The following is a 12,463-nucleotide window of genomic DNA, read 5'->3' as shown; positions in this document are numbered from 1 at the left end:
ACTGAAACAGGGTGAAGGGAGGGGCAGGACTGGCAGCTCAATGTTTCAGGGTACAGATGCTATATGAAAGCTAGAACAGGAGATAAGACAGGAGGGGAGTTGCATTTTTGATCAGGGAGAACATCACAGCAGTACTGAGAGGGGATATATCCGAAGGCTTGCCCATTGAGTCTATATGGGTAGAACTGAAAAATAACAAAAGGAGAGATCACTTTGATAGGATTGTACTACAGGCCCCCAAATAGTTAGCAGGAAATTGAGGAGCTAATAAATAAGATTACAGATAGCTGCAAGAAAAATAGGGTGGTAATAGTAGGGGATTTTAACTTTTCCAACACTGACTGGGATAGTCATAGTATTAGGGGCTTGGATGGAGAAAAATTTGTTGTGTATTCAGGAGGAATTTCTCATTCAGTATGTGGATGGCCCAACTGGACAGGGTACAAAACTTGATCTCCTTTTGGAAAATAAGGAAGGCAGATTACAGAAATGTTAGTGAGAGATCACTTTTGGACCAATGACCATAATTCCATTAGTTTGAAGACAACTATGGAATCTGATAGGTGTGGCCCAAAAGTTAAAGCTCTAAATTGGGGCAAGGCCAATTTTGATGGTATTAGACAGGAACTTTCAAAAGTTGACCGGGGGTGGGGGGGGTGTGTGTGTGTGTGTGTGCTGTTTACCGGCAAAAGGACAGCTGGTAAGTGGGAGACTTTCAAAAGTATGTTAACCAGGGTTTAGGGTAAGCACATTCTCTTTACAGTGAAGGACAAGACTGGTAGAAGTAGGAAACCCTGGATGACTCAGGATGTTGAGGCCCTGGTCAAAAAGAAGCAGCAGGCATATGACAATGCATTGGCAGCTGGAACCAAGGGGATTACTTGGAGTACAGAAGTTGTCAGTGTAGAGTTCAGAGAGAAATCGGGAGGACAAAAAAAGGGACACAAGATTGCTTCAGCAGATAAGGCAAAGGAGAATCCAAAGAGCTTCTACAAATACATAAAGAGCAAAAGAGTAACTAGGGGGAGAGTATAGCCTCTTAAGGATCAAAGTCATCTACGTGCAGATCCACAAGAGGTAGGTAAGATCTTAAATGAATATTTCTCATCAGTATTTACTGGTTGGGAACTTGGGGAAATAAATAGCAATGTCATGAGGACTTTACATGTTACAGAAGTGATGGTGCTGGAAATCTTAAAGCACGTCAAGATAGATAAATCCCCAGGATCTGATGAAATGTATCCTAGGACGTTGTGGGAGACTAGGAAGGAAAGTAGTAAGGACGGATACAATTTTCTCTTTTAAAAAGCATTTGGACAGTTACATGGGTAAGATAGGTATGGAGAGATATGGGCCAAACGCAGACAAGCGGGACTAGCTTAGCAGTAAAAACTGGGCAGCATGGACAAGTTGGATTGAAGAGTCTGTTTCCATATTGTAAACCTCTATGACTAAGTCATGGGGCTACAGTAGCAAGTAGAATGATCTCATGCCAAGTATGTGGCATCAATTTATCAGCTGAGCCACTGGCTAGAAACTAATGAACAATCTTGCCACAGAAACAAACTCAGTCACTTAGCACATCTTACTTGGGTTCTTAAGCCTCAAGCTTATCTGGGAGAAAGCAGTTTGAACAGGCAACGTTTAGTCTGGGCTACTATTCAGCCCCTCATGACAAAAGAAAACCAGGATACAACTAATGCAGTAATACAGACTTTCAATTTTCACAACTTCACTGGTTTCTAAAAACAAATCAGAACAGAATGAGGTGTAATTGAATTGGGCCACAACCCCTCCACCCCCAAACAAACAAGTTGTTTAATACCTGTCCACATACCTGTAAGACCTGCTATAATACTCTCGGTCATCATATCTGTCATAGCGATCATAACTGTCTCTGCGGCGTGAACTACTGCAATGTGAAGTAAACAGGAATGGTTAAACAGATTCCTTTCTCGTGCAGTTTATAAACTGACTAATTCTTTAATGTCACAGTTACACTCTTGAAAAGTGTGACTAAGCAAAGCAATAGTAAACAAATCAGATTTTATCCTACAACTAATGTATAGAATGGAGTTAGGTTCTTTTGGGCATTTCTTGTCAGGAAAAGATGTACAGGACATTCCTAAATGAAATAATTTTTAAAGTAAAATAAATTTCTAAAAATAACAAATCTAAATTATTCAGAGGTTTTACCATTGTACAAACTGACAGCAAAAACAGAATCATGTGGTGGTGGGTGTGTGAATAGTTGTCAGACACAGGTACCGGAATTCCACCACCCTACCTGCCATAGATTTGGAGCCGACAAGGGGGTGGGCAACCCTAAATGTCCACTGATGCCTGGTGAGGGATTTTCCAGTCTCGCTCGAATGAAGCCATTAAATACCATCCAGGATGTCTGATTAAAATTGGATTGCAAAGATTAATATTCCAGACAGAGGGGCGAGAGAGGGGCTTGGATGGGTGAACAGGCAGTAGTAGCACAAATAATTTACAGGGATAATCTGTTGACATGCCCAAAAGGGAAAGTGAGTTGAAGCCTTGAGGCTGTCGACAGTTTGGGTCAGTTTTACAGTTGGATTTGCTGCCTTTGTGTTCACCCCCAGTAAGGTCCTTAGCCCGTTTTGGAGAAAGTTCCTTTTCCTTACAGTCTGAATAAATACAAATAAATTAGTTATTCACTCATGTCAATGATTTAAATACTGTGCCTTAAAATCTGTGATTGCTGAATTCAATAACGAACAAAGCTGATATTATCAGTATTCAAATTCTCCTGTGGGGCTTACTGACATGCAACTTAACAGCAAATGTCACAAAGTTAAAGGGATATGTTTCCTACAGAGTCAGTGACATTGTAATGAAAAAATTTTGACTGAATCAACACTAAGTGAGGAACCCCTGTACAACAGAGTACCACAGGGTGGTGGGATACAGGCTTATCACATGAACAGAGAAACTCAGTCTTCGTCAGGCCACAACTCCAAAGAAACAGACATCTAAGAGTTAATTCATGACACTCCTGTGCGTTGAAAATAACAGCAAGATAGGTTCCCAGCTGTGAGGAAAACTAAAATCACACTATGTATAACTAAGCTAAATTACCACCTCTTGTACTTCATACAAAACCTTCATTAAAATCATTGATTTTCTGTCTATGCGTATTTAGACCAAGTCATTTATTTATAGAATAGATTTCATAGAAATTATAGAAACGCTACAGAGCAGAAAGAGGCCATCTGGCCCATCGAGTTGGAACCAACCGCAATCCCACCCAGGCCCTACCCCCATATCCCTACACATTTACCCACTAATCCCTCTAACCTACACATCTCAGTACACTGAGGGGCAATTTTAGCACAGCTAATCAACCTAACTCGCACATCTTTGGACTGCGGGAGGAAACTGGAGTACTATGAAGAAACCCATGCAGACATGAGGAGAACGTGCAAACTCCACACAGAGTGACCCAAGTCAGGAATTGAACCCAGGTCCCTCGAGCTGTGAAGCAGCAGTGCTAACCACTGTGCTACCGTGCTGCCCATATATAGATAGAGCCAATACCCATTTATATTAATTGTTTTCTTATTACCAAAATGATTTTATTAGGAGTAACAGATTTCTAATCCTGTCTTCTTCGGCAAGAATGTCAAATCAAATAAACTTACTAGGTTGGTCTTCCCATGTAGATTCCAGGGGTAGGTGTGTGGGCTCTTTTAGTAATAGAGAAATCAACACGAATCCTACGCCCATCCAATTCCATTCCATTGGCACGTTCTTTAGCCTGCCAAAAGATAAAAAGTTGCAACAAACCCCAATAAAACCATACCTATGTTAAGTTACTTGAAACCCAAAGCTTTTGCTCTGGGTAAGTGATGGAACTGAAATTTGATTATAGTCTTAGATTCACTGCCCCATGTACAGAATCTCAATCTTTACTGTAACAGGCCATCAAGTCTGCACCAACTCTCTGAAAGAGCATTCTACCATGTCTCACTCCCCTGCCTTATCTTGTAACCTAGCATATTCTTTTTCAGAAGTAATCCAATCCCCCTTGATCAAACCTGCCTCCATCACCCTCTCAGGAAGTTTGTTCCAGATGCCAACCATCTAGATGCTTATAGTTTTCCTCATCATTTTTTACTCCTTTTACTAATTATTTGGAATCTGCACCCTCTCGACCTTGTTGCCCACTTGAATGGTAACAGTTTCTCATTACTTATCCTGTCCATACCCCTCAAGATCTTAAGCATCTCTATCAAGTCTCTCCTCAGCCTTCTTTTCTCCAAGGAAGCGACCCAACCTCAATCTACCTTCATAGCTACAGTTATTTATCCCTGGAATACTTCTTGTGAAACATCTTCTCTAATGCCTTCACATCTTTCCTCAAGCAAAGAACACAGAATCAGATGGAGTACTCCAGATGAGACCCAATGACTGTCTTATATCACTTACAGGTTTCAGATTTAAACCGATAAACCAATGGTGCTAGTGAAAATTTTCAAGTAGCACTCTTTTACACTTTTACCTCTTTAGCATCATCGACATTCTCAAAGTAGACGAAAGAAAAGCCTCTGGAACGATTTGATTGTTGATCATACACGACGTTAACCCCTGCAAGTGGACCATACCTCGAAAAAACCTCTCGCAGATCTCGCTCAGTGGTATAAAGACTTAGACCAAATACTCCCAGGCAAGTGTTGGGATCAGGGTTAGCCTGCACACAGAATACACACTGAATTAGCAAAGCAAAGCTCTCCAAGGAGCAAAGTTGCATATTTTCCAGGACACTGCTGAAGTTTTGGATCTAATGGTGTTTGCATACTGTTATTTTATCAAAACTTAGAATTAACTGCTATGCACCATCATTAAATCTAGAGCTAGTACCTTAGCTGAGCCAAGAATGAAATGCTCCAAAGGAATGTGACCATATTGTCTAAAATCTCAGCAGTGTCAAATCAGCCAATAATTACGGTTTCAGGTCCATGACTTTTCATCAGAGCTCTTTTGACAAAAGGTCATCGACCCGAGTTGTTGAACCTTTCTTTCTCCAGATACTGCCTGACCTGAGTATTTCCACCATTTCTCACGTTTATTCCAGATTTCCAGCATCCACCATTGTATCAAATCTGGATATGCTGGGTACCATAGACACCTTTCAAGCTCACTTTAGCCAAATAAACATTTGCAGCACAAGGATTTCTAGTCCTCCCACCAGCCATCCACATGTCTCACATCCACTTGCAGACTTCCCGTTATGCTTCCAGCAGATACTGCGCAGGCTGCTCAATATTTATTCCCTGCAAAATACCATGTGAGCTCAGCCACGCAAAACACTTACTGAAACCTTGTGCTGAAATAAACAGGCCAGATCAAAAGAAAATTTAGAGGGAAAGTTGTCCACTTGCTCTTTAGACATTTCCTGTTGAAACATAGTGCTGCATATCTAGAAAAATAGGTATGTATTTATACAACACTTCACAACTACTGGATGCCCAACGTACATTTTTTGTTTTTTTTCACTCCATTCTTCAAGTTACAAAGCCAATGTTCAGAACGGACTCGGCAAACCCAAATCCATTCTTCACTTGCTCCAAAAAACAAATCTAAAATTCAACTGAATTCAATTCAAGATCCCCACAAGGGAGGCAAACAAGATCCAAGTTAACAAGATGAGGCACTGCACTCCATCTTGGGATTGACTTGATGTCCAATCTTAGCTAAAAGGCAGAGAAGCAGCCAACATACATTTCATTGGCTGAAATGTTTTTTGAAGCTTCATCATTGTTATTGCAATACAGGAAACATAGCAGCCAATCTGTGATCTGCAAACTCCCACAAACAGCAAACGAGTAGATTTGTGATTTTGATGCTGATTAATGGATAAATAATGGCCAGGATGCCAGGAATAACTTCACTGTTCTTTTTTGAAATGCTACTATGGAATTTTTTTAAGTTCACCAGGGCAGGTGGGATCGCGATTTAATATCTCACCTGAAGGATGGTACAGTGCAGCACTCTCTCAGTACTTTATTGGATGTGTCAGTACAGATTGCTGCGCTCAAGTTCTGCAGCACAACTCTTCTGATTCAATAGTTAAAAGTGCAGCTGACAAACCAATGGTTGGCACATAGGAAGAGGCATGGGCAAAGGTCTTTGCAATCAAAACCAATAGAAGGTCTAGCCAAGCAATGGGCGCTGACTGAAAGCTGAACTGCAGGGATTCGTGGATAACGGCCTCAACAGGTGTATCTGAAATTTAACAATTCTCTCAAGGGATTGGGCTGAAGCTCATTTAAAGTGACTAAATATTTGGACCATAAATCTTTAAATTCTACTTTATGGGTCCATAAGAATTCAAGTCAGAGTCAGGCTTCACTAAGAAAATTTTAAAAGCAGATAAATTGGAGCATCAAGTAGCACCTTAGTAGCAAGAGTGAATTAAAGACTTGCATTTGTACAGAGCCTTTTTTTTTTACAATGACAGGACATCCAAAAATAATTTACAGCTAATTATGTACTTTTGAACTGTAATAGCTGAATTTTACTTGGAAGTTTACATCAAGTTACAACAGTGGATGAACAATGAAGCCAGCTTCAGAGATTTTGCTCTAACCTGACACTTCCCAGCCATCCACAAAATACCCTTACAATACATCTAATGCAGTCAATTTGCAGCTGTAGCACTTTCCTATCAATTAGGAGGAAGAGGTACAAAAAGCTAATGTGGGATTTAATGATTGCTATACAATAAATACCCATTCACCTTGAAAATTCACTATGACTTGCAATTTTATTTCAAGTGTAATGTCTGGATTAAATGTACAGAATGAGCAAGAGTCATAACATTTTTACATAAAATATTATAAGTTGACCACAAATTTACAATCAGATCAAAAAGCAAATCAAGTTACACCAGCATGCATTTAGAACCTTATGAAAATAATTGGTATCTATATAGGATTCCTATAACCTCCCAAAGAGCACTTCACTTACATCTATGAAATGCATCTTTGGTCTTATGCGTACATATCCTCAAACCAAACTTTGACCTCGCAAACATCCTATTTCAAAGCTTCCTTTCCTCTCCAAAGTCCTTGGGACTTCTTGTCGCCTCCCAAATCTGTGCCCAACTATATCACAAAAATTTCAATCTTTCCCCTGAGGTTTTTGCCCCACATACCAAAACAGCTCTGATCAAAGTCACAAATAGTGTCCTATGTAACAAAAGCATTGATGCATTTAAATAAGAAGATATTTGACGAGGTTAGATGAAGGATGAAAAGAAGTTCTCATGGAGCAAAACACCCCAGCATGAACCTGCTTCAACACTAAAGTTTATTTATTCATGTCATAAGTAGACTTACATTAACACTGTTATGAAGTGGCTGTGAAAATCCCCTAATTACCATGAAGGTATAACAGCATCCCCCCGCCAAAAAATATAGATTTGTTTCATACCCGATTGCCAATATGACGCCTCCGATTTGACATAGGAGATCGACTATGGCTGCGGCGGCGCCTATAATCAGGGCTATAGGATCTGCTCCTGGATCTCCTACGGCGAGAATGAGAACGGGATCGAGACCTTGAATAACGCCTGCGAGAACTCCTCCTGGATACAGACCTGCAGAATCGGTGCACTGTTAATTCTAGATACAAGTAGCAGTTATTCTGAAGAGAGAAGGAAAGTTTAATCTTTCCTTCAATCTCTATGAAGAAAAAACTCATATCTTTGCATTTTTTGAATTGTTTATAATGTGCATTTTTAAATTGATTTTTCAGGTCAATTTGAAACATTACTCTGGTGAGCCTATGGATTTGATCATTAACACTGTTTCTCTCTGGATAGATGCTGGCAAACTTGCTGAGTTTTTCCAGCATCCTCTGTTCTCATTACTGATGGGGTGTACACCAGATTAACTCCATTCACTTCAGCAAGGATCATAGCCTCAAAGCAGTTGCATACTTTCCTGGGGTGAGGCAGCTCCAGGTTGGCCTTCAGTCTAGTCCAAAAACAAAGTGAAAAATGTCATACAAAACCTCCACTCCTGGACCAAAAAAAAGCTTTGTCCCAGTCAATAAGTGGTAGGGAGCTCAATTTAACTTTTTATAAAGTTCATATTATATCTATATTTTGGATATACACTTTGAAAAGACTGCATTTCTCTTAAATGGGATCTAAATATCAGATATACACAAACAGTCTAGCCATCTTCAAACAGTTCATTTCAAGTTGTGCTGATAGATAACATGTAACTCAGAGCTGATGAAGGGTCATCGAGACTTGAAATGTTTGCTCTACTCTCTCTCCACAGATGCTGTCAGACTAGCTGAGATTTTCCAGAATTTTTGTTTTTGTTTCAAATTCAGCATCCATAGTATTTCTGCATTTATCATAGTAGTCTTTATACTGACCCCCGGGAACATCACTGTATACTCCTCTCCAGTCTGAAGAGCAAACAAGCATTCACCACAACCTGCTTTCTGTCCCTTAGACAATTTTGTATACACAACACATGTTCCTCTAACTCCATGCACTCTAACTTTGCTAGGTGACATTTTATCCAATGACTCTGGAAGTTTATTTACAAAATATCAACCACATTACATTAACCAAACCTCTCAGTCAGTTCATTATAGATCAAGCTAATCAAATACAATTTGCCTTTAATAAATCTGTGTTCTCATCTATGAGCACATTTTTCCAGAAACCAATTAATTTTGGTTCAGATCCCCCATAACTGATGTTAGCCTCACTAGTCTATAAATTACTGGGTTTATCCTTCTCTCCTTTTTAGAAAAGGGATAGCATTTGCAGCCTCCTAACCCCTGGCTCCACCCCAATAAAAGACGACTGATTGCAAGCAGACCTAAACAATATCCACTTTTATTTTCCCCAAAAACCTTGGTTTCATCTTTGCCAGAGCAGGTAACTTTTTTCCTTGAGCCGTGAAAAGGAAAATATGACAAAACAAATAGAGCTATCAAAAGGGAGTATTACAAGAAATTACCAACTGGTTAACGGGTGATTTTATGCAAATTTTTTAACATACTGGAAATGGATAGTATATAGAGTGCAAAACATTTTCTGTTGGTTTGAAGTCTACAACTAAGCACATGGTCTAAAAATTAAAGCTCATTCAAGAATGGAATTAGGAAACATTCTACACAAAGGGCATATCAGAACTCTCATCTACAAACAGTAATTGATGCTACATCAATTGCAAGTTTTAAATGAGTGATACGTTTTAGGTATTAAAGAATGTGGCACAAAGGCAGGCAACATACATCAGCCAGAGTCTCAAAAGCACATCAGGTGAGGGGCTAAATTGGCCTGCATCTGTTCCAAGCAGCACCTTTTAAGTGCAACATTTTGCCGTCTAATACTGCACTCACCTTCAGTGTGGCAACATCCTCTTCTACTGCAGACCAATGCAATTTATTTGTTTAGTACTCTTGTCATCACAAGATCACTTTCTTTTCACCCTAGACAGCCCCATCAGACCTGAAACATTAAACACTTTTTTCTCCACAGATGCTGCCTGATTTGCTAAATACTCATCATTTTTTATTTTATTCCATCACTGCTTTGACAAATTGTGTTTGGATTCCTTTTTATATTAGTAGAAAATCTATTCAATCTATTCTCATAACTCTCATTTTCTCTCTTTTTCCTTTGAGGCCCCCTACTTTGAGTCAGTTGGTTCTCTCTGGCATTATGATCATGATTCCAAAAGCATCTTTGTTTCATTTTAATCTCTGCACCTTCAGTTATCCAGAAAACTCCAGGTTTGAAAATGCTTTCTTTTCATCTCATGAGAATGTCTACATTCTGCACCCAAACACAAGCTCTACAAGTGGCCTCTTCCAGTTTAGCCTACCAATTTTGATTCTAATCCACTAGTGCAAAATTCCTTTCTAACCTCATTGCAATTAGCCCTCCTCCAATTCAGTATTTTTCTATTTGAATGTTCCCTGTTCTTCTCTATACCTATTCTAAAATATTATAACTGTTTGCTAAATGCACCTCCACCGAAACATGCTCCATTTCCCCCAATTCATTTCCTCGAACTGGGACCAGCCTTGCTTCCTCACTGGGTTCGAAACACATTGATCAGGAATGTTCCAATACACGCATTTTAAGACTTTCTCGCTCTCTTTGCCCTTGTTACTAGCCCAGTCTAAGTTGGGGTAACTGAACTCCATTATCACTCATTTACAATTCTTGCATCATTTATGAAATGTCTGCAAACTGACTCTTATCACCTTTCAGCTATTGGTAGTCTGCAACATATAGTCAGTAAAGCATTAATTCCTTCATTACATAAAATATATGGCAGAGAAACAGACCATTCTGCCCAACCAGCCAATGCCAGTGCGTATGCTCCCCTTCAGCAGCGTCCATTTTTCCTCATCTAAATCCATCAGTGTATCTCTCTGCTCCTTGCATTCAAGGGAAAGCTAGTCAAGCATCTATACTATTCACTTCAACTAGCTGCTGTGATAGCAAGTGTTATTCCGCAATTTCCAAATAGATTCTGCCTTTGAGCCCTCAGCAACATCGTCCCTTTGTGTAATTTGGCCTGCCAACAGTCTGCAAGAGCAATTCAGTTCATCCCATGCATATTTTCACCCTTCAGATGTTTTATTCAAAGTCATGACTGCATCTGCTTCCACCACATTCTTTAGCAGATTTCCTTCTTTATATTTACTGTCTCTTTATGCCCAGGATCCTGCATGCCTTTTAAATGTCATTTTCAATTCATCCTGTCACCTTCAATGACTTGTGCACATATCATAGTCTCTCTGCTTCTGCATCCCCTTTAGGCTTTGATCAATATAGCTAATCTCCCTTTTTTCTTTCCTGGAAATAGTGTTCAGAGCATCCATGTGAAGGTACAAACGACTATCATGCTAAAATTTTTGAGCTCTATTATTTATGGACTTCTCATTATGAACATGTGTTGTATTGAAGTAAAAAGGCACAGCCAGATTCTGGATCACTGAAAAAAAAACATTAATGGTTTGGAGTTGCAAAGTAAAACAACTACTGACCTGGATTTAGATCTTGAACGAGATCGTGACTTGGACCTGGAGTGCCTCGATCCATCTCTGGAATGGGAGCGCTCAGCAGAATTTTCTGGAGACTGGCTGGCAGACTTGCCAGATCCATGTAGGCTTTCACTTGGTGATTTAGAAGGGGAACGTGAATCCTATATTTAAAGATAAATGTATTAAATTTTTAAAAGTCTAAAACATGGTTACATTAACTTAAAAGTATAATCTGATTAAAGTCTAAAGTATCTGAATGGAATAAACAGGCAACCTAACTTGTATCCCACTGTTTAGCCTTTGCAGATTCAATTAGGATTGCCCAGGCATTAAATACTTTCCTAGAATGCACTAGCAGCCCTAGAGTGTATTCTTCTACCTTGGTTTGTATAGTGCATGCATTTTCTTTTTTAGTACAATATACAGGTACGGGCTTACGTTAGCTGAACGATTTGAGTGAATTTATTAAAATATTACAATTCAATTCAAAATTAAAAGTTCTGGCATGTGAAAGTATTCAAGAAGCTAAACTTGTCTTCATGCTCACTTACTTTTTAACCAAATTTCACTCAAAAATAAAAAGTCCCTTGAGCGAAGTTTCACTCAAGACTTCGTGAGACTACCGCAAGCCCCGCACGTACACATAAACAGACTAGAAATTACTTAGCGTAGTGCTTTCTGATTCCAGATACTTCTGATCTTAACTTCATTCTATTTCTTTTCTTCATTCTTCAGTTTCAAATTCTCACTTGGTTCATCTTCCCACTTCACACACTGCACACATTCTATTTGTGGGACTTCGTGTCTTTTTTTTTAGCATGCATTCTTTTTTTTTCCCCAATTCAGCTTCACTTATTCCTGAGCTTCAATTATTACACAAAACTTGTCAATTGACTTCTTCCACATTTCTTTTCTTCATGAATATTAACCTTAACAAAAAAAGAACAGGATGAGGCATGTAATTGCAGAGAAAACCTGTGCTGAGATTAGCCAGTTACAACCAGTGAAACTTTTCATCAAAGATTCTCATCTGCAACAACTGTAGTTATAGGAAATAAAGCTATGCCAACAGTCGACTCTTAACAGCTATAGGCAGGATTCTTAACCAGGCAACAAAAGGGTCGACGTGAACACTTGAGCACTTGGTTACAAACTAAGTGACCAAAGGTACTCATACCTTAAGGTCTGTAACTGGCAATGGTTAGACATTAGAATGGTATCTTCTCAGCTATTATTATGATTTTGTTTGCATCTCACTCATCCTCCTCCAGTGGAACTATCTGGGAATAGGCTTTCCCAAACAAGTTGCCAATTTCACTCTGGTCAGCAAGTATGAGGCACAATTCAAGTTGAATTATAACATGTGAACTGGATAGACAACACTAAATTCTGTCTCAACCTTCCAATT

At 39.3% G+C, this 12,463-nt stretch overlaps 1 protein-coding gene across 2 annotated transcripts in view; it reads right to left on the bottom strand.

Moving 5' to 3' along the window:
* LOC145349896 (transformer-2 protein homolog beta-like) overlaps positions 1 to 12,463 on the bottom strand; it is a 31,076-nt gene that overhangs the window by 4,334 nt on the left and 14,279 nt on the right. For both annotated transcript variants that reach the window (XM_080198523.1, XM_080198524.1), the window contains exons 2-6: positions 11,059 to 11,216; positions 7,462 to 7,627; positions 4,529 to 4,717; positions 3,669 to 3,784; positions 1,838 to 1,912 (exon numbers count right to left, since the gene is read on the bottom strand). In XM_080198523.1, coding sequence (XP_080054649.1) covers positions 1,838 to 1,912; positions 3,669 to 3,784; positions 4,529 to 4,717; positions 7,462 to 7,627; positions 11,059 to 11,216 — 704 coding nt within the window. The remainder of the gene's footprint in view (positions 1 to 1,837; positions 1,913 to 3,668; positions 3,785 to 4,528; positions 4,718 to 7,461; positions 7,628 to 11,058; positions 11,217 to 12,463) is intronic.

The sequence above is a fragment of the Carcharhinus amblyrhynchos genome, chromosome 11, assembly GCF_965287045.1.
Source record: "Carcharhinus amblyrhynchos chromosome 11, sCarAmb.v2.hapA, whole genome shotgun sequence".
Lineage (NCBI taxonomy): Eukaryota > Metazoa > Chordata > Chondrichthyes > Carcharhiniformes > Carcharhinidae > Carcharhinus > Carcharhinus amblyrhynchos.
Note: the sequence above shows the minus strand (reverse complement) of the source record. Positions and strands in the feature narration are given on the sequence as shown.